At 41.6% G+C, this 18,332-nt stretch overlaps 1 protein-coding gene across 4 annotated transcripts in view; it reads left to right on the top strand.

The window, feature by feature from the left end:
- Positions 1-18,332, top strand: part of LOC124049562 (partitioning defective 3 homolog) — a 314,519-nt gene that overhangs the window by 85,162 nt on the left and 211,025 nt on the right. For all 4 annotated transcript variants that reach the window (XM_046371346.1, XM_046371347.1, XM_046371348.1 and 1 more), the window contains exon 3: positions 14,460-14,634. In XM_046371346.1, the coding sequence (XP_046227302.1) occupies positions 14,460-14,634 (175 nt within the window). The remainder of the gene's footprint in view (positions 1-14,459; positions 14,635-18,332) is intronic.

Consider the following 18,332-nt stretch of genomic DNA (forward strand, 5'->3'; position numbering starts at 1 on the left):
AGTGTTGATTCTCAGGTTGTGGACTGGAGAGAGGTGCAGAGCCTCTCCTCTCCACCCCTGACAGCGGCTGACAGCATGATCCACCAGCTGATTTACATTCCTGCCACCATGTGTGAGTCGGCACTGAGCTCCCTGCCATCGTGTGAAGTGCAGGTCTTTATTTTACCTCTCCATCCATTTCTCTTTATCTCCCTCTTCATCCCTCGCCTGAAAATCTCTTTGGTGTTTTGTATAACCCTTTGGGTTCTGGGTGAGCATGAACAGTTGGATGTTTTGGGTTTTTTTTTTTTCTGTGTGCAGCGAGTTCTACCCAAGTTATGTGTTGTGTATCAGAATGAATTTTGCCTCCAGGCTGCTACTCTCACAATTGTTTGATAAGTCTGAAACTCAAGCCCAAGTCTTGACAGGTAGTATCTGCGATGACCCTAATAACGATATTTGAATGAGTTGGGTAACTTTTTTTAATTAGGGTGCCTTTTGATCTGAGGTGTTGACTGACAAAGTTAAATGCTACCAGTAGATTATAGCAGACGCAATATTGACAAAATATTAGAAATCAGTCACTACAAAGCAGTGTTGACAGGTATGAACCCAGGTGAAAACAGGCCTCCAAGCGCTGACATGTACAAGTATTCAAGCATCCATACTGTACTCATATATAGTCACATCCTGTAGATACATAGGCATCTGGGTTCCTGGAGATGGTTAGTGGATTGCTTTAATTTGCAAAGGAAAGAGGGGGTGGCAGTAAACAGTCGCTGTGGTCTGCCCTGCAGCTTGGACTTGTCATCAACCCTGCCAATTAAGCACTGATTAGGACGAGCTGAATCACAAACGGCTAACTACTCATTGCCAAGAACGCAACCTTGTCCCATTCACCTCAACCCTCCCTCACCTCGCACACTTCAGTAAACATACTTCCACCAGCCTCCCTGTAAATTGCTGAGAGCAGCTGTGTCTCATGTTCAACTCGTAAATGTTAAAAAGTCCTATATATAATTATATAATATAATTATAATAATCACATAATCAGTATTGTTTATGGTAAGACCAAAACATGTCAATGTAGTGAGATCATTTAACAATAAAGTTTTGATTAATTTATTTTATATACTGCAGTAATTATAATAATGCATACAGTAGATATCATTTTTAATGTATAACATACAATACAAACAAGAACATCAGAGAATCAATACGTACAGTACATGCAATGAAAGGGTAGCTTAGTTTATTTGTTCCGAGCTTTATCATATCGTATCATAAAACAGACTATAGATTAGTGAGAGGTGATCAGTTGATCTGATTATGTGATCAGTGTTAAACCATTCCATTGTATTGTGGCAGAATCAGTGAAGAGTAGATTTTTTTTAATCTCTTCTACGTCACATCTGAAATTGACCATCTACTGAACTGTTAGGGTAGATTAGAGAGTAAGCCAATAGCTGATCCTTTCCGAAATGATCTGATTCAACTTTTGTCAATAGATATGGTGTTAAGATATCTCAAAACAATTGACAACATGTTCATAAGGACAGTCACACCTCTGATCAACATTCATTCCTGATTCATTCTCATATTAGTTCTTTTATGCTGGAAAAAAGCAAGAGCTTTTTGCACAGTTTCTTGAAACAGGTTTGTAAGAAGAGAGATTTTCTTTTAAACAAACGTTAGCTTCTGTAAGGAGATATCCTCCTCACTCCAGCATTCTCTCACGTCTCCTAACACGTCAAAATCCCTCATCTCTGTGAATTAGAGTGCGCTCTGTCAGGTACACACCTCAGATTTGCCTCCTCTGGTCTTCAACCTCCAAACCAGTTCAGCCCAGATCAGCGCTTTGCTCAACCCAGCACAGCTTCACAAGGTTGGGCCAAGGAGAAACTGCAGAAAGGCAACCCTTGCCATCTGTTTTATTTGGAACCTGAGCCATGTCTGACCATGCAGCCAGGTACAGAAGAAGACAGACATGAGAAGATTTAGACCTAGATGGTCAGAGCAAAAGCTAGTACATCCTCTTTATCAACGTAAAAGCTGTGCTGTTTTCTTGTGTCGTCAGCATGTTGTTAGCATGTCTCTTGTTTTCACAGCTGACTGTCTTGGCAAGTGTGAGAAATATTGAGGCTGACTTTGTCTGGCATGGACATGTTATTTGTTTTCACTGAAGTCAACTTGGGTACTGATGGAAGTTTGAGAAACTCCCTCTAAAGGTAAACACCAGTAATAGTACCCCATATCCTCAACCAATTAGTCTTCCCCTGCATATCTGACAGCCACAGAGTTTTCTTTTCATACATAAATATTGTTCCTCCCTCAATGGGAGCCCCAGTCATGGGAATCCTCTGCCCTCTATGCATCATCACCCTCCCTCCCCAAGGTCAGCAAAAACTAACTAATCCAGTCCCCTGGCTTCTCGCTAACTAACTAGCTGACTAGACTGTGACATCTTCATCTATCACAGCCTTGATAAGGGCTTTCTTTAATTACACCCTCCTCTCCCATGGATCTGTATCTTTTTTCTCTCTCCCTCTAACAGACTCCCATCCATCCATCCATTCTTAAAGATCCCTCCCATGGAAGGCTATAGCATGTCACTGTCCCAGTGCTCGGGACTCAGTAAGTCGATCCAACAGGAAATCAATAGCAGGGCCTAATGCTGAATAATTGAGGTTACGGGAGTTCAGTGGCACTCCCTAGACATACACCCTCCCATTATGCACAGGGTGGGGTGCGCTGCGTCCCCCTTGTCCCTTCTCTCACACCGAGTGTACAGATACATTAGTTTGACTTACTGACCAACTAAACACTAAAGCGTGACCTCATTCTCTTGCTCTAGTAGCAGCCATGGAATTATTGTTCTTTAGCATGAGGGTTCAGCCTGTGAAGCTGAAAATACAGACTGAGTCCTGGCCTGCCTTGAGAGATTTTTTTTGAAGTCTCTTGAGAGACTGAGAGAAATCCCAAATGTATAAAATGTATAATAAAGTCTTTTAATCTTTTAATTTACCTGGCATCTACATGTGAGTGATACCACAGCATCTTGTAACTCCATTTCTCCATGTCTGTGCAAGCATGTAGGAGTGGTGAGATAGCAGGAGAGAGTTCACTTACTTGGAATGGACTTGGAGTGTGATGTGCACTAGAGGGCACAAGCTGCCTTGCTAAGACATCAACCTCAAGTTGGAGAGAACAGAACGATTGTGTAGAGAAGTGGACCTTTAGTCAAAAGTGTATTACGAAACAAAACAGGGAAGAATGAGGGACTTATTGAAATGTTTCACCCTTGCGATGCAGGGCTAACATAACGAAACCCGTTGATTGAAGTGTATGTCTGAAGCTGGTGTGTGTAGTCCTTGCATTGATGTAGTCAATATGGCTTGCACAGTGCAAATGTTTTTGTTGTAGAGTTAGAGTAGAGTTTTTTGTCTGACGGTGTTTATGTAACAGTCAAAAAGCTGTCAGTATTAGTTTATTTTTGACAAATAGTGTGTTGACTGTCTCTATCTTTGAAAAGAGCCAGTCAGAGAAACAGTTGTAATAGTCACCTTGGCACATAGAAATAAACAAAAGACCAACTGCAGGAACCCAAGCCTCCCCAGCTCTGTCTCTGCAGCTTTAGTAGCCTAATTCCAACCTGTGTTTATTACATTTATAGATGTGTTTCTCTTCAAACCACAGGCTTACAGGAGCTTCTAGTCCTCTTGTCACTTCTTCATGCATGCATGCATGTCTTCTTTGCCACGAAAGTGCCTGCAACACACACTGCCAGAACTGCAGTGCCATAGAGGTGCTGAGCTCTGTGAAGTGTTGCGCTTCACTCCAGCCCATTGCAGCCACAGAAATAGCATGGAGAAGAGGAAGCAGCAGAAAAACACACTCAGTATCTCAGTAGCCTGTGTCCTTCTTATTCAGTCTGAAGCTTCATTTCAGAGTTTTCATGCTGGTGTTATACTCTGTAGGCACCATCATCCTGTCTTGGGCACGCCTTGATGCTGCAGGAGTAAAGTTTTGGCACATAGCAGAAACCCTCAGTTCACCTCAATCCACCATTTACAACTGTACTTACACAAGCTGATTTGTTATCAAATAAACCGAGCTCTGTAAATTGGTTCGGAAATGTATTAAATAGGCCTATTTACTAAATACATAACACATAGCAGCATTTTAACACAAGTAAAAAAACTGTGTTTAGCACTGTCATTAACACCTACATCTGCTTACAGAGTTACACCCGTGAGAAGTAACCACACAAACTTATCACACGGACACACACTTGTCACGGTGTTTTTGTCTGTTCTCTTGCAGCACACTGCTGTATTTGCTCTCCTCTGGTCTAACACACTGGTTACACAGTCTCACACAAAGGAAAGCTTGTATGTTTCCTTACAAGCACAAGTCATTTCTTTTTTGTCTTCTTCTGTATTTTGGTATACATCACTTCTCACATTGTGTCCTGAAGTCCCTACATGCACATAAGGACGAGACTTGCTTCTCTCTCTCTCTCTCTGCTTGTCTTCGTTTCCTGTCCCTCCAGGCTAAGGCCACTCAGGCCTGCAGATGGCAGATAATGACAGTGCTGTCCCCACTGGCTAGTTGTGTGTGCAGTTCAGTGCCAACAGTGGGATGCTTAGCTTGGCCCTCTCCTTGCTGGCTGACTGTATAGCTGAGTTGCCGGTTGGCTTTCTGGGTGGCCGAACATTTTATTTATTGGCTAACAGCGTTAAGCCATTTGCTGACGTAACTAATACATAGAATGACTGGCTAACCAACTGGTCGGCCGGCTGAATGGCTTGCTGAATAGCTCAGTAGCTTGGAATTTGTGAACTTACTCATTTGCTGACTGGCTGGTTGGCTGATCTACTTTCTGGCTGATTAGCAGTCTTGCTGAGTGCCTGACAGACTGATTGACAAGCTGACTGGCTTAGTGGCCCAGTACTGGCAGACAGAGTGGGATTTGGTAACGAGATTCTGTATGTGTGTGTTTGTGTATGTGTTTGAAAGACCTGAGGTGTTTAAGTACCCTTTTTTTTAACTCCATCTGTGCCTGGAAGAGAAGTAGGTGTTATGCTTCACCAGTACATTGTCCAGCTGTCCTAAATATGCTCTTTAAAAAAGTGCATGTGTGTCTACTTTTACTTCAGTTTTGGATAACAGCAACATGTAACCATACATTAAGACTGGCCTGTTATTAATTTTATTTTTAGAAATATACTTATATTACTACCTTCTTGGTCGTTACATGAGAACATAATAGTTTTCTGACATTGAAGGTTTTTTTTTCTCCACCAATTCAGTGTATCACATCCATATGTTTGAGGCAAAAATTGACTTTGCAGAAGCCAAAATATGACATTTAATCTCTATTTGCCCATTTCCAAAAATACTGAAATCAGTTAGTCCAACCAATCGAAATTAAACCCCAGCCCTCCTTCAGGTTTATATTTCTTTATAAAATGTTATAATTGAATTAGAGTTTAATGCACAGCTCAGAGCAACAAAAGTGTGAAATTAATATATTTAAAGTAAGGTGTTGCTTTCAGTCGTCAAACACATTGAGATATTTGTTTTAGTCTTAATGCAAGCTCAAAGTGCTTCTCTTTGCATATAAAGTAGTCTGTGGACACATCCAGCCTCTCTTGCTGGTCCATTGCCCCAGGCTACAAGGCGGCTTGCCCACGGCCATCTCAGGTGATGGTGCAAAGGACACCCAAGAGGGAGACCAGTTCCCTAATTTGGCAACAATATATGCACCTCAAAGCCAAACAGTCAATCATAATCCCCTGTGTCATATTGAAATGGTGTTTTGATCTATTCTGCCGATTAGAGATTGAAATTGTTGCCTGAACCCGACATAAGAGTGCAGAGTGTTGTTTGGCAGACACAGCACACTCCTCTGTTGTTGATACTGCAAAATATAATTTTTAAAAAAGTAATTCTCAACTCATGGTAGATAGTAATAAAACTAATATCATGACCTATTTAATCACATCCACAATCTAAGATCTAAGCTGCAACTTTTTTGTTTTTTGTTTTTCAAATTTTAAATGTGCTGGAGATTACAGCTAGACTTCATGTAGCCTATGTATTACCTCATTTGCATCATTAAAACACAGTGTTACATTGAAAAGAATTTTTTGGCACAAGCTCATCTTCCACCATATTGATGACTTTCGTTATTTCACCCAAAGAAGAGCCATATGATGTACTTCATCCAGTCCGCATAGCAATTTAGTTAGTTACATCACTGCTTAAAAGTGATGTACCTTGGTTTTCTTGGTCAATTCAGGAGCAATTATTATTATTATTATCAACAAAAGTCTCTGTCCAGATATCTCAAATGCAACTACTATATACAGCCCTCCAGCACATCAGTGTTAGATGTGAGCCATTGGCATCATCCTCTGAGATTTTCTCTCTACCTTTTCACTAACACTTGGAGACTGCGACTAAGTAATTAGGGCCAGTGTGTATGAGATGACAGTCTTAAAGGCTTTCACTTAAATTCTGTCAGTTGATGATCAAGCCTAGCTTTGTTAAATGTGTGAAATACCTGGTTTCCATCTTTCCTGGCTGCAGAGGATGTATAGGCTTGTGAAGGATGCGTCCCTCCCTCTCTGTCTACTCCACTCCACTTTCAGCTCCATCTCTTTCCACCAGGGAGTCCTGAGATGTTTGAAGCTTTCCTTTTTTTTCTTTTGGCCCTCTCTTTCTGTGCCGAGGTCCCTGGATGTGAAGTTTTTAATTACTCTCTCCTGGCTTTGTGCATAACCAATGAAAGATTGAAGGGCACTTCCCTCTGAAAGGCACTGTTAGAATATGGGTTTTTCTAATGCCATCACTTTGGAAGAGGAATACTAATACACAAACTGTCACTTTTTGTGAGCATCTGTACTTTATGTGTATGAGTGTGCGTTTTTGTGAGTGCAGCCCCCAGACAGACTGTCTGGTTGTTGTTTTGCATGTGAATCAGGGCAGAGGAGGGATGGAGTTATTAGATTGGTTGTGCAGCGTGTTGGAGCTGGGCTCGATGAAGACTGAGGGAGCATGCAGGTTCATTGCATTGATTAGATTTCTTCAAGACCAGTTTGGGGTGCAACACTACAAGGTGCCCCCCAACAACTCTGTTAAGACAGCAAAATTAATATAGGGTGACATAAAAAAATCACTAGAGAATATCATAAACAAATGAATCGACTACACAAGCTATTTTAGTTACAGTCTGTGCTTTGAGTGCAACCTGAAACTACTGTGACCTTCAAGGCAACAAAAAAAGTAAAATGCATGCAACTGAGGAATATTTTACAGTACAGTTATGAAAGTTGTCAGACAGTGGATTGAAAGTAGACAAACTCCAAAAATAACCAAAAATAAATGCATTTCTATACACCTGGCTGGAATAGGGTAATTAATATAATTACATTTAAAAATGTAGACGTGTTGATGGAACTAGATTAGTTCAGCATTATTTCATGGGTCTGTGCAGTGTTAATTAGTGTCTGGTGATTAATGCTAATTTAGCCCATCCAGGTCATAAGATGATCGGCATTTTTCTGCTTTCTTATGGACACCCACCCTAATTGCTTTCATGAATATGTCATCATTTTTCCCTCCTCTCCCTTTCACTCTTAAGTTGCGGGCAGCAAAGGTCTTTTGTGTGCCTTCAAAAAAAGTGTTTTTTATTTCCCAGGGCTGAATATGGTTGAATTGTACACATGACCACAGGTTATGAGGTATTAATATACACAGCAGAAAGCAACGGGGGTGTAGTAGGAATTTTCCCTTCTGTCAGCACTGCGTAGGTAACGCTTGCACAAGGCGCCCTAATATGTGTGAATTCATTTCCCGCAACACAGGAGGAAAACTTCAAAGGCACGGACGAGAACTTGGCCGAGTGGATTTGAAAGGGATGAGTCTCTAATCTGGTTAAACTTTGCTTGCTCTGTATTTTTTCTCACTGCGTCTTCATCCATTCTCTCTGTAACACTCCTCCCACCTTTGTTTTTTTTTTTTTTCTCCCAGAAGTGAATGTACCTTGTGTTCCGCTTTGCTTAAAAAGGGAAAGAAACGATGACTTAATGTTTCAGCAAGAACAGCAACGTAAACCAATCTTGGGACTTCTGTTTGCTTGTCTAGGGATTATATTTCTTTAAACCTGTCATCTTCTTTCTCGCCAGCAAATAAACAGCGCCCCCACCCCACCCCTTTCCACCGCCCTCCTGCTCTGCCCTCGCACATCACTGCTATAAACAGGAGGATGTATTCCATGTGTCGCAGCATCTTAACGTATTACATTTGCTTTGCTCGTGTGTGTCATCATTTCAGGTCTTGTCTTAGCAAGCCTTCAGGGCGCTTTTTCCTTGCATCAGCCCCATGTGACAGCACCTGAAATATGCATATGCTTCTGAGACACTGTGGGGTGCTGTTTGAGGGTTATTTGGAATGCTAGTGATGGCAGGCCAAAGTGCTGGAGACCTATTCTCTGAATATTTGATGGTCTTAATGAGCAGGAAAAATACAGGACTAAGCACTTTGTTGGTTTGCTCGGCTCTCGGTGTGTGAGAAATAATGGACGGAAGGAAAGGATGAAATATTGAAAACTCTGTGATAACTGTACAGTAAGAGGAGGAGTGGTTCTCATTGTGATGCTGCCTAAGGTCATGAAATGGTTACAAGTAAAGGTCACGTTATCTTCAAGGGAAATGAAATGACCTTGTACTGTCACCACAGTAAAGAGCGTATCATATCAGGACCATATTGAGTTGATCTGTCTGCATACCGATAGATGATCAAATATCTCAATCTTTGATGGATGCTTAACAGGTTCATGACTGATAAATGGCAAATGTCAAAGGGAGGCGAATGGATGGATGGACAAATGGATGGATAGATGAATCATGTGTGGATGAAGGATGGTGGTTCATGGCTATTACTCAACAAGTTTAGAGTTCTGGTAGAGTAAGTGGCTTTCTACTGCTACTGTACCTGTAATAACTTTGTGCCCCTGGTGCCCTTGCAAAAAATGATGATAAATGATGGGGAGGGAGATGAAACCGGGATTGTTTGTGTGTGTGTGTGACTTCTAGCACAGACAGCATATGTGAAAGTTACCTCAGCAATGATGCTTGCCTTGCATAACTTAATACAACTTATTTATTGTACCATACCAAATAATTTACTGCCCAAAATCTCTTCTGTTCCATCTTTTATGTCAAAATAAAAATACGACATTTACACAGAGCTTTGCACATTGTTTCACACAAGTAGAAGGGAATGAATCAGGAGGGGTAAATTCAGCTTAATGAATTCAACCATCTGTTCTTTAAGTTTTAACCACTGCTCATGAGTAAAATGCAGAATTTTAGCCTTTGGATTGGGAGGGAAAGTAAAAAGTGTGACAGACAAATGAATAACTATTAATCTTGCCTCCAAGGGGTGACTTTTTGTGCAGCAATAAATATTCACAGCAGGAAGTAGCCCGGCACGACTTTGGATGTACTCTTTAATTGAAGGTGTGGATTGAGCGGACAGGTTTCCCGCGGGTTGACTCACGTCAGTCGTCCTTTCCACTCGGCTGTGAAAAAAGCTGTCTTGGCAGATATGGATTAGCGTCAGAGCATCGCAGAGCAGGTATTACATGTCTCTGGTGGCACTGCCAGCGCTGCCCCCCTGACTACTAATAACCACTGTTGTCTTGTGCCTTTGTAGCATTGCTTGGCGGATGCTTTGCAATGGCTGTTTTGTACCGGTGCCAATCTCAATGCCCAGGCTTCCTGTTAGATCAGAGGTTCTGAAGGTAGAAGGGTGTGCTTGGTGGTGATGGTGGTGGGGTGGGGTGGGCACAGTTGGAGAAGAGAGAAAAGAGATGGAGAGAAGTTGTCAAAACAGCTCCTTATCCCCTCCTCAGTTGCTTCCTCTCCGTCTCTTCTTCTTCTCCACTCTTGCTGCCAAAAGCCAGAAAGAGATCAAAGAAGGCCAACATGAAAGGCATCCCTGAGATTCTGTTTTTTGGTTCCCTGTCTCACTGCTCTCTCCGTTACAGATATGGAAATACTGAATCTCAAATACAGCCTGTACCTAGGCTGCAGAGAATGCCCGGCCTTATCCGAATTTCTCTCTCTTTTCCTTTTGCTCCTTCTGCTCTCCTCCCCCTCGTCTCACCGCTTCATCATTCTCTTCCTCCATCCTCTGCTCTTGCCTCTCTCCAGCAGCCCTCAGGCTTCCAGGTAGATAGCATTTGATTGGCAGCTGCTGTGACAGTCAGTGGAACCGGCTGAGAGTGGATGAGTGTCAGCCTTGCTCCTGGGGCTTAAGGTAGCAACAATGTTGTATCTCCCTGTTGGGGGAGAGAGAGAGAGAGAGAGAGAGAGAGAGAGAGAGAGAGAGAGAGAGAGAGAGAGAGGCCCATAAAATAAGACTCAGTCAGTTCTCCTCTTCTCCTCGCTTCTCTCAACTGAAGCAGGTAGGAACTAAATAGGTTTTTCAAATTGATCCAGAGTTTATCCCGAGACTGGAAACTGAAACGTTTCTTTAACTTATATCCTGTCATGTGCTTTCCTTCTCTCATTCCTCTTTCCTACCTTTGGTTTTGATATAACTGTGTTTTATCATAAGATGTAGCATCTTGTTATTCAGGGTCTATTTAAAATTCTCTTTCACTGCCTGTCTCCCTTCCCAGCACTTTGAATGCTCAGGCTCAGCTGTTACGCCACTTGACAATTAGCTGTGCCGTTCTTGTTTGTGTGTCGCTAAAAAAAACTTTTTCCTGCTTTTGAAAAACTTCTGAATACAACTCAACGCCTGCTGCACAGCAGCCACGGGGGGAAAATGCGAGAATAAAAAAAAAAGAAAAAGTGAAACGTGAAATCCTCTCAGTTCTAAAATGCCTGTGACCAATTCCCAGACGGAGGTAAAGCGTTTGTGTGATGGCTTTCGCTACGTTGAAGCTTGAGCTCCGTCCCATCAACAGCAAGAGTTGCGTCAGTTTTCCCTCTGGCCAAGAGTGTCCCCATCTCCACAGTACAGACAGAGGACAAGATGATGAGGGGAAGAGCTTGGAGAGAGGCGAGGAAAAGAGGGGGCTTTGTTGGCCACTTCTCAAAATCTGGCAGCCTATACCTCCTCCAAAGACACTCTGCAGATGTGTGTGGAGGATAATCATGTGAATCAAACAGGGTTCTTTCCAGCTCTTTCTTCCATCTTTGTGTGGGGTGTTTTGGTCACAACCCTGAAATGCAATATAAAAATAGACAACATGTTTCTACTTCTTCCCCTTGCACAAAAATGAAACCAAAGTATCCCATCAGTCGTCACATAAAAAAACAATAATAAAAAAACAAACAAACAATAAAATAAAAACAGCTAGCTGCAGGCACTGCTAGTACCTCTGGAAATGATACATCAGAGTGTAATTATTGGACCTGGTAAACAAATACTGTTGTTTGAAACCGAGAAAGAAACTTTTTATTTTGGTTGTAAATGGGTTGTTTTGGTTATATCAGTTGGGTTGGTCAATTATGTCCCCGGTTGACTGATATGCCACGTGTCAGTGCTTGGTGTAGAGTGATGAAATTATGGCAACACCTGCAGCCACGGTTTCTGCCTGTATCTTACTGATATGAGTTCAGAGTAGTTTCCATTACTGAAAACGTTCATTTGGGATTAACTGGACTTTAAACTTAAGCAAAGAAGCAAAAAAGAAAATGGAAAATTACTTGTCTACTGCCTGGAAACGAGAGACAGCTTTCTAAACAGAGGGAACTTTTCATGTCTCTTTTGGTTTAGGGGACGAAGAAGCACTTTCAAGAGCCCATAAATATTGAATGCAGGATAAATGCGGGCCCATTTGATTATGAAATGGAGGGTGTGTGGATGAGTTTAGCTGTATATGTCAGATACCCACAGAGTGCTCCAGAGTGTCTGGTGAAAGGATGCAAGGCATAGCAAAGTGGACCTAATTAGAGGGATTTGGAATGTATTTAAAAATGAATCACGCCTTGCCGCGACACCAATAACAGTATTCACCACTTCTCTAAATGGGCAGCTGGCAGGCAGAGGGCTTGTCGGGCTGGTAAATACTCACAGCAACATATGAATGGGAGGCCTGATTACTTTGTCACTAATGATTCATTGGCTCGTACATGCACTCAGGCAGTGTAAATACCTCTGGGGACAACCCTTCACTCTAGTCTGTGTTCATTACATCTTCGACATCTTTACAAAACTGTTCCCTCCATCATATAACATATTTCAACCAGAACACATTTGTCCCTCAACCACATCAAAGATTTTCCACTTACAGAAATAAGTTTTAGTAGTTTATTTTCAAGAAAGCAGATATCAAACTGCAAAAATAAAACAAATAATGAAATAATGCAAAAAATAATGCAGATTACTTAACTTGCATCAAGGCAACACCAACACAAAATGTATCAATATGTATAATTATTTTGCCTATTAACTGTGTTTTTCCTTAAACACAAAGCAAAATATCTTTTCATGCTTTAATACGTGTAAATTTACACATTTACCAATAAGCAGTCCTTCAGCAAATTACCTCTTCAAACTGCCCGATTTCTAATATTAAGGCCTTCTTATTTTGTAGCACCGGATCTCTCTCCTTTTTGATTGCCTCTCTGGTTCACTGAGCAAATTTGTGACAAACCCTTACAACCTGAGGAATGTAATTTCAAGATCGGAGTGGAGCGTGATTAGAGTGAAATGGGCGAAGCCTTCAGTGATAGAGTACGTCTCGGAGACGGCATTGAGATGCAAGGAAACATCTTAGGGGGAGAAAAAAAATGCAGTCAGCTTTAATTGTACAAAGCTAGCGTGAGAGATGTCGCCGTGAATTACGGCAACAGTAAACCACATGGCATACTCACAGAAAGGCATAAATTCAGACGCAGACACACAAACACATACACACTTAAGCATCGTCCTTTGCATATGAATTAAATCAAAAAGACGAGCGGGGACTTCTAAACTTGTTTATATGCAGATTTCCCCGCGTTCATGTGATGAAAAACAGCAAATACATGGGAAAATACTTGTGCTATTTTTACCTTCAGACAAATACGATGCAGGAAACACAGAAGCCGTTTGCTCCCAACGGTAGACTAATGCTTTCTTTGTTGGTTGCTCCCTCCACATCCATGGCCTTCCATTACATAGATTTGGAGGTAGCACAAAGACATGAAAAGGAACTCATCTCAGTTCTGTAATATACATATTATTGTTCTGTATAGCATGGTGCGTATCAGGCTGCAGCTGTATGATTGCACTGTATGGATGGAGTAAGAGGTTAATCTTCTTGTGAGAGGTTTAGTAACAGGTTGTGCTGACAATGAAAACCACTTGGCATTGCTACCTCCACTCCAGCACTACAGGTTGTATGCCTCTATTGCTCTCTCCTCTCTTTCTCTTTCTTTGTGTGTGTGTGTGTGTGTGTGTGTGTTTGACTCTGTCCAAGAGACTAAGCTTAATCCTTGACTCATATGTTGTCAATCAGCAATGGCTGATCTAATTTTCTTTATTCTGGTAAAAGAGGAAACAGATTCTAGTGTTTCTCTCACAGGAAAATCTAGACTGCTGTCTCTCTTGTTAAGTGGGCGAGCTGGCTGTAGCGATGAGCAGTGTGTGTCAGACTCTGATAATTACGGGATGCTGGGGGGGAGTTCTCCCGGTCTGGCCTGGGAAATGTGGCAACATATCACCTTTGTGGGAATGGAGCAGCTGCTCACTGTGGGAGCCAAACCTGGCAAACAAGAACATCCCGCACTACGATTACAGATGCTGCAAGATTATACTGGAGAGAGACAGAGAGAAACAGAGAGAAAGTGCTGCACTAGACCTATCACCATAACTACCTTTTTTTTGGTATTGTCCCAGAAGTAATTGCAATAGATGCTCTTGTTGCCACTTTAAGACCATTTTATACCACTGATATGATAATGTATTCACATAATAATGCAAGTACATCCTTTAAAGGACATTGGACTTTTAAGTCTTAATAATTTTCAGACATTGGAATTGGAATATACAAAAATAAAATCCTAAATTAATAAAATGTAAATGAATAAAATTGCACAGCTAAAACAATAAAAATTAGCTTTCTTAACATGTAGTAAATAATAAACATCTGGCACTAGGGTATTGTCATTCATTATTTAATCGGTAACACACCAGCTATTCAGTTTTTGCAGTTTTCTGTAATTTTCATATATTGATAAGCTGATAAGATATGTAGTACAACAGTAACCTTAATTAGGTTAATTAGGCCTATGCTGCAACAAGAATTTCAACACACCTGAGTGATTTGGGCTGAGGCAGATTTCCTATGACACTCAAAACAAAATGTTTCATGTGTAAACCCTACGGCAAATATGGGTGACATTTCTGTCTCTCTCTCTTTATCCCCCAAAACACACGCTAATGCACAAACACGTTTTTCCCTGTCTCACCAGCTGGTAGCAGTGTATGAAGAGCAGGATCCTCACAATGGAGGTGACGGTACCAGTGCCAGCTCCACAGGTACTCAGAGTCCTGAACCCTTCGCCAGTGACGTGAGCTCGGCATCGGCCTTCCAGCCCTACCAGGCCAACAGTGAGATTGAGGTCACCCCGTCGGCTTTGCGATCCAGTGAGTCCAGTAAAATTATTAATATTTGACCAATTCACTGTTGTGACCTTAAAACAAAGCTGTCATCATTGTTTGTTTGAAACATGATAATGGTAATCAAGACAAAATTATCCCTTAAATACAACATTTTCATATACTGCTAAAATTACCATTATCATTACTACTATATATATATGTATGTATATATCAGGAAACTTGAAGTGAACTTCATACTTCGCAACAAAAACTACTTGACATTGTTTAGAATCATTGTATAACATGCAACAAAGTGAATGACTAGCACCTCAAGGCCTTGCTGTGCCTATCTGTCTATCTGTGCCAACATCAGGTATAGTAAGTAAACCAAGTCAAGTTGGACTTGCTGTAGGTGTGTTGTGTGGAGTCGAGTCTCTGTCAAGACTGTGCCGTATGTCCAGGGAATGGCAGTGTACTGACTTAGACAGACAGGTAGAAACTGAGATACAGTTGGATACTCAGCCATGCATGAGTAGGAGCACACATGCCAGAGCAAGGTGGACTTGCATACACTCACTGGCACACAAGTCGAGTGACTCCTATGTTGCTCATGTCCACATATTGACGTCCCATGAAGTAGAACCAGTGAGCTGATGCAGAGCTGTCTTAAACTTCAAAGGACATCTCAGACATTTAAACCAGAACTTATCAGCTGTCAGTTTCCTTCAAACGTTCATATGCCTAGCTTTCTGAGAGATTAGCTGGCATCTTTCATTGGGCACACCGACAAAAATGCTGGAGAGCCTCTTCTAGAACTGTTCATGTGATCACTCAGCTGCTCACTGGACAAACTAGTTGTAAGACTGTTTTTCAGACCTCTGCTCTGTTAAGGTGTCCATGAAAAAGACAAATCCTAATTTGACCCCTGTTCCTGCACCCTGTCCTCTTCCCCACTGGGTTCATATTTGCATGAGGCTCACCCTGTTAAGGACTGTCCCAAACCAATTTGTGTACAGTGAAAGCAGATAATGAAATCCAGTTGGCCCATCATTAAATGGCCTGACACATCAGAGTGTCCTGCACTGCTGGCACTAGTTGGTCCTGGATGGCGGCTTTTTGGCCAATTTAAAATGTTGAATCGGTTGCAGAACCATCCGTGAGAGAAATCACTCTGATTGGCTGCACAGCTAAGCGAGTCAGCACACAAGAAGAGAAACTGAAGCGAGGAAACCAAGCAATGGACATAAGTCAAGAGGGCACACACATAAGTCTCGTCTTGTCATTTTGGCTCATGTTGAGACCAGATCTTTTTTCAGAGTGACAACTATGTCCTGCTTATGAAAGCCCTTTCCTATCTACCCACACAAATATACATCTGTAAGCCAGTCCCTTGCATGCTCTGTAATCTGTATGTTTTGCATTCAAGCAATGTAATAACAAGATTGCAGGAAAACAGAAGAACTGATTGCTTCCCACACACTGTGTCTAGGTCATGGTGATGGGTATATCTTTTGCAATTTTCCTGAGATAATGACAGCGAAGAAGATAGGTAGGAAAGAGAGACAGGAGGCTGGCTCTAAGACTGTTCAGGCAGTCAGGCAGGTGCTTGTGTGGTTGTTTACATGAGTGCAGTATTATCAACAAGATACAAGTGAGATTGCATTGTTTACAGGATATGTTTGTTCTTTGGAGACTATCATTAATGCACACTGACACACTGACTCTTCCCCGTTTAAGTATAGTTTCACTCCAAAAGTATTTTAAAAGTTGTATACGTGTGTAATGAACTTAAGAGGTGGAGAGATGACCGGACAGACAGACAGACAGACAGACAGACTGACGGGCAACACAAACACACTGTCAGGCGGATGAACAAGACAGACAGTCGATGGTCCCTCCAGAGATGCAGACGAGCAAATTACTGGCAGCAGTATTGCATATCAGACATCAAAGTGTTGCAGCGGCGCCCTTGGCAGCTGTGCTCTGAGGCAGAGAATTATGGCTATTTAAAATCATCATCTTTTAGAGCCGTATTGATTGTTTTTCCCCCTCCCACAGCTCCCAAAGTACCAAACTCTCCCTCTTGCTTTCTTTCTGTCTTCCACCCCTCCCTTGCCTCTGTCTTGGGAGCCCATTTTACATTTCCATGCTAACATGTGCCGTGCAGGTCAAACTGCTAATAATTGGATTGGAGATGAGATGTAAATTACAATAATGAATGTAATTTTCCCGTAATTATACGGACGCGGGAGCTGCCTCTGCCTCTACTCACCACTAAATTCTAATCTTTCACAAGTAAGAGAATATTTCTGAAACTTTAAATGAACTCTGGATCTTGATGGTGCTTGTAGCTTCAGAATAGAGCGTTCTGTTCTTTGTTGCTCAAAGAGTTTCACAGGTGTCCTTTTATTTGACCCAGAGTCGAGCTTGTATCAGTGGCAGTCAAGTTGCCATTTGTCAGTTTTGGTGTCAGTTTTCCTATGTTCAAACAGTTTTTGACAGGGTCTCAAATATGGACAATGGCTGCAAGGTGACAGAAATGGTGCAGCAAGGCTCTGTTGCTTTAATACCTCTTTAAGGCTGAAATTAATGGAAGTAAAATGTTATAGGGCAGGTGCTCCAAGTGATAAAGTCCACTAGTAATCACTTTTCTTTCTGCTTTTTCTACCTGTGGACAAACAGGGAGAGGAACAAATGAAGGACTCTCTCCGGGGTTTATGTGGTTATTTAACTGCACTTATTTGTTTAGTAATTAATACTTAATCACGATTGTCCAGATTACAGAATAGTGTACACAGTGCAGACATCACACATGTTCAGAGCCTGTTTGAGTATGTTGACCATGATTAAGGGGAACGTTTCCAAAGCACTTCATTGATCAACAGGCTGTTCTGTTGGACTGTACTGGCAGATGAAGACAGTTTCTGCTGTATGTAAAGCATCATTTTCTCTCTAGCATTGAACTTAGGCTGTTAATATGTTGACCTATTATGTTGTGATATTTTTACAGCCCAAAGTGTGAATTATGTCCCTACACACAATATATGTGAAAAGGATATTCAACAGATCACAGAAGCTCTGTTTTGGGCCTTAACACTAGCATTGGTGTGTCTTATTTGAATTTGACTTTCATAGATTATTACTTTTATGTGATTATTCCTTCACTGTGAGGAGCTTTTATTCTTAGGTTTTTATAGACTCTGTGGCAATTGCTCAGGATACACAATCAGTAAATGGGAGAAGCTCAAGTGCTATTGACTGAGGTTAAAACTACACTGACATTGATGTGAAGTGGCTTTAAAGCACTAACAGAAGATCGCAGTGATTGCAATGATACTTGATTGACCTCCTGGCAACGTACAGATGAAACTAAAATACCTACAGATAATTTGCCATTTTTGCCTATTACACAGTGACCACTTTTATGAATTCTAACCCCATCCAAGACAAACTGGCTTTCTGCCGCTTCTATCCCTAAAGAAGACTATTGTGGTGACGAATTGTCCATTCCTCCACTGGCCTGGTCCCATGGTCCTTGAAGGTCTGCAGTGACAGGACTGCTGTGAGACCATTAGACAGATTGCCTGTGTCTGTGTCTGTGTGACACACCTTCAAGGAGGGCCTTCATTTAATCAATTTGGCTTAGTGGTCTGCCACTGAGGAGACTCCCTGCTAGCAGCCAAGGCCATATAAAAGTCACTACAGAAGGAGTTGTTCAGATACATTGACAACACACGGCATAA

Source organism: Scatophagus argus, chromosome 18 (genome assembly GCF_020382885.2).
Source record: "Scatophagus argus isolate fScaArg1 chromosome 18, fScaArg1.pri, whole genome shotgun sequence".
NCBI classification, from domain to species: Eukaryota; Metazoa; Chordata; class Actinopteri; family Scatophagidae; genus Scatophagus; species Scatophagus argus.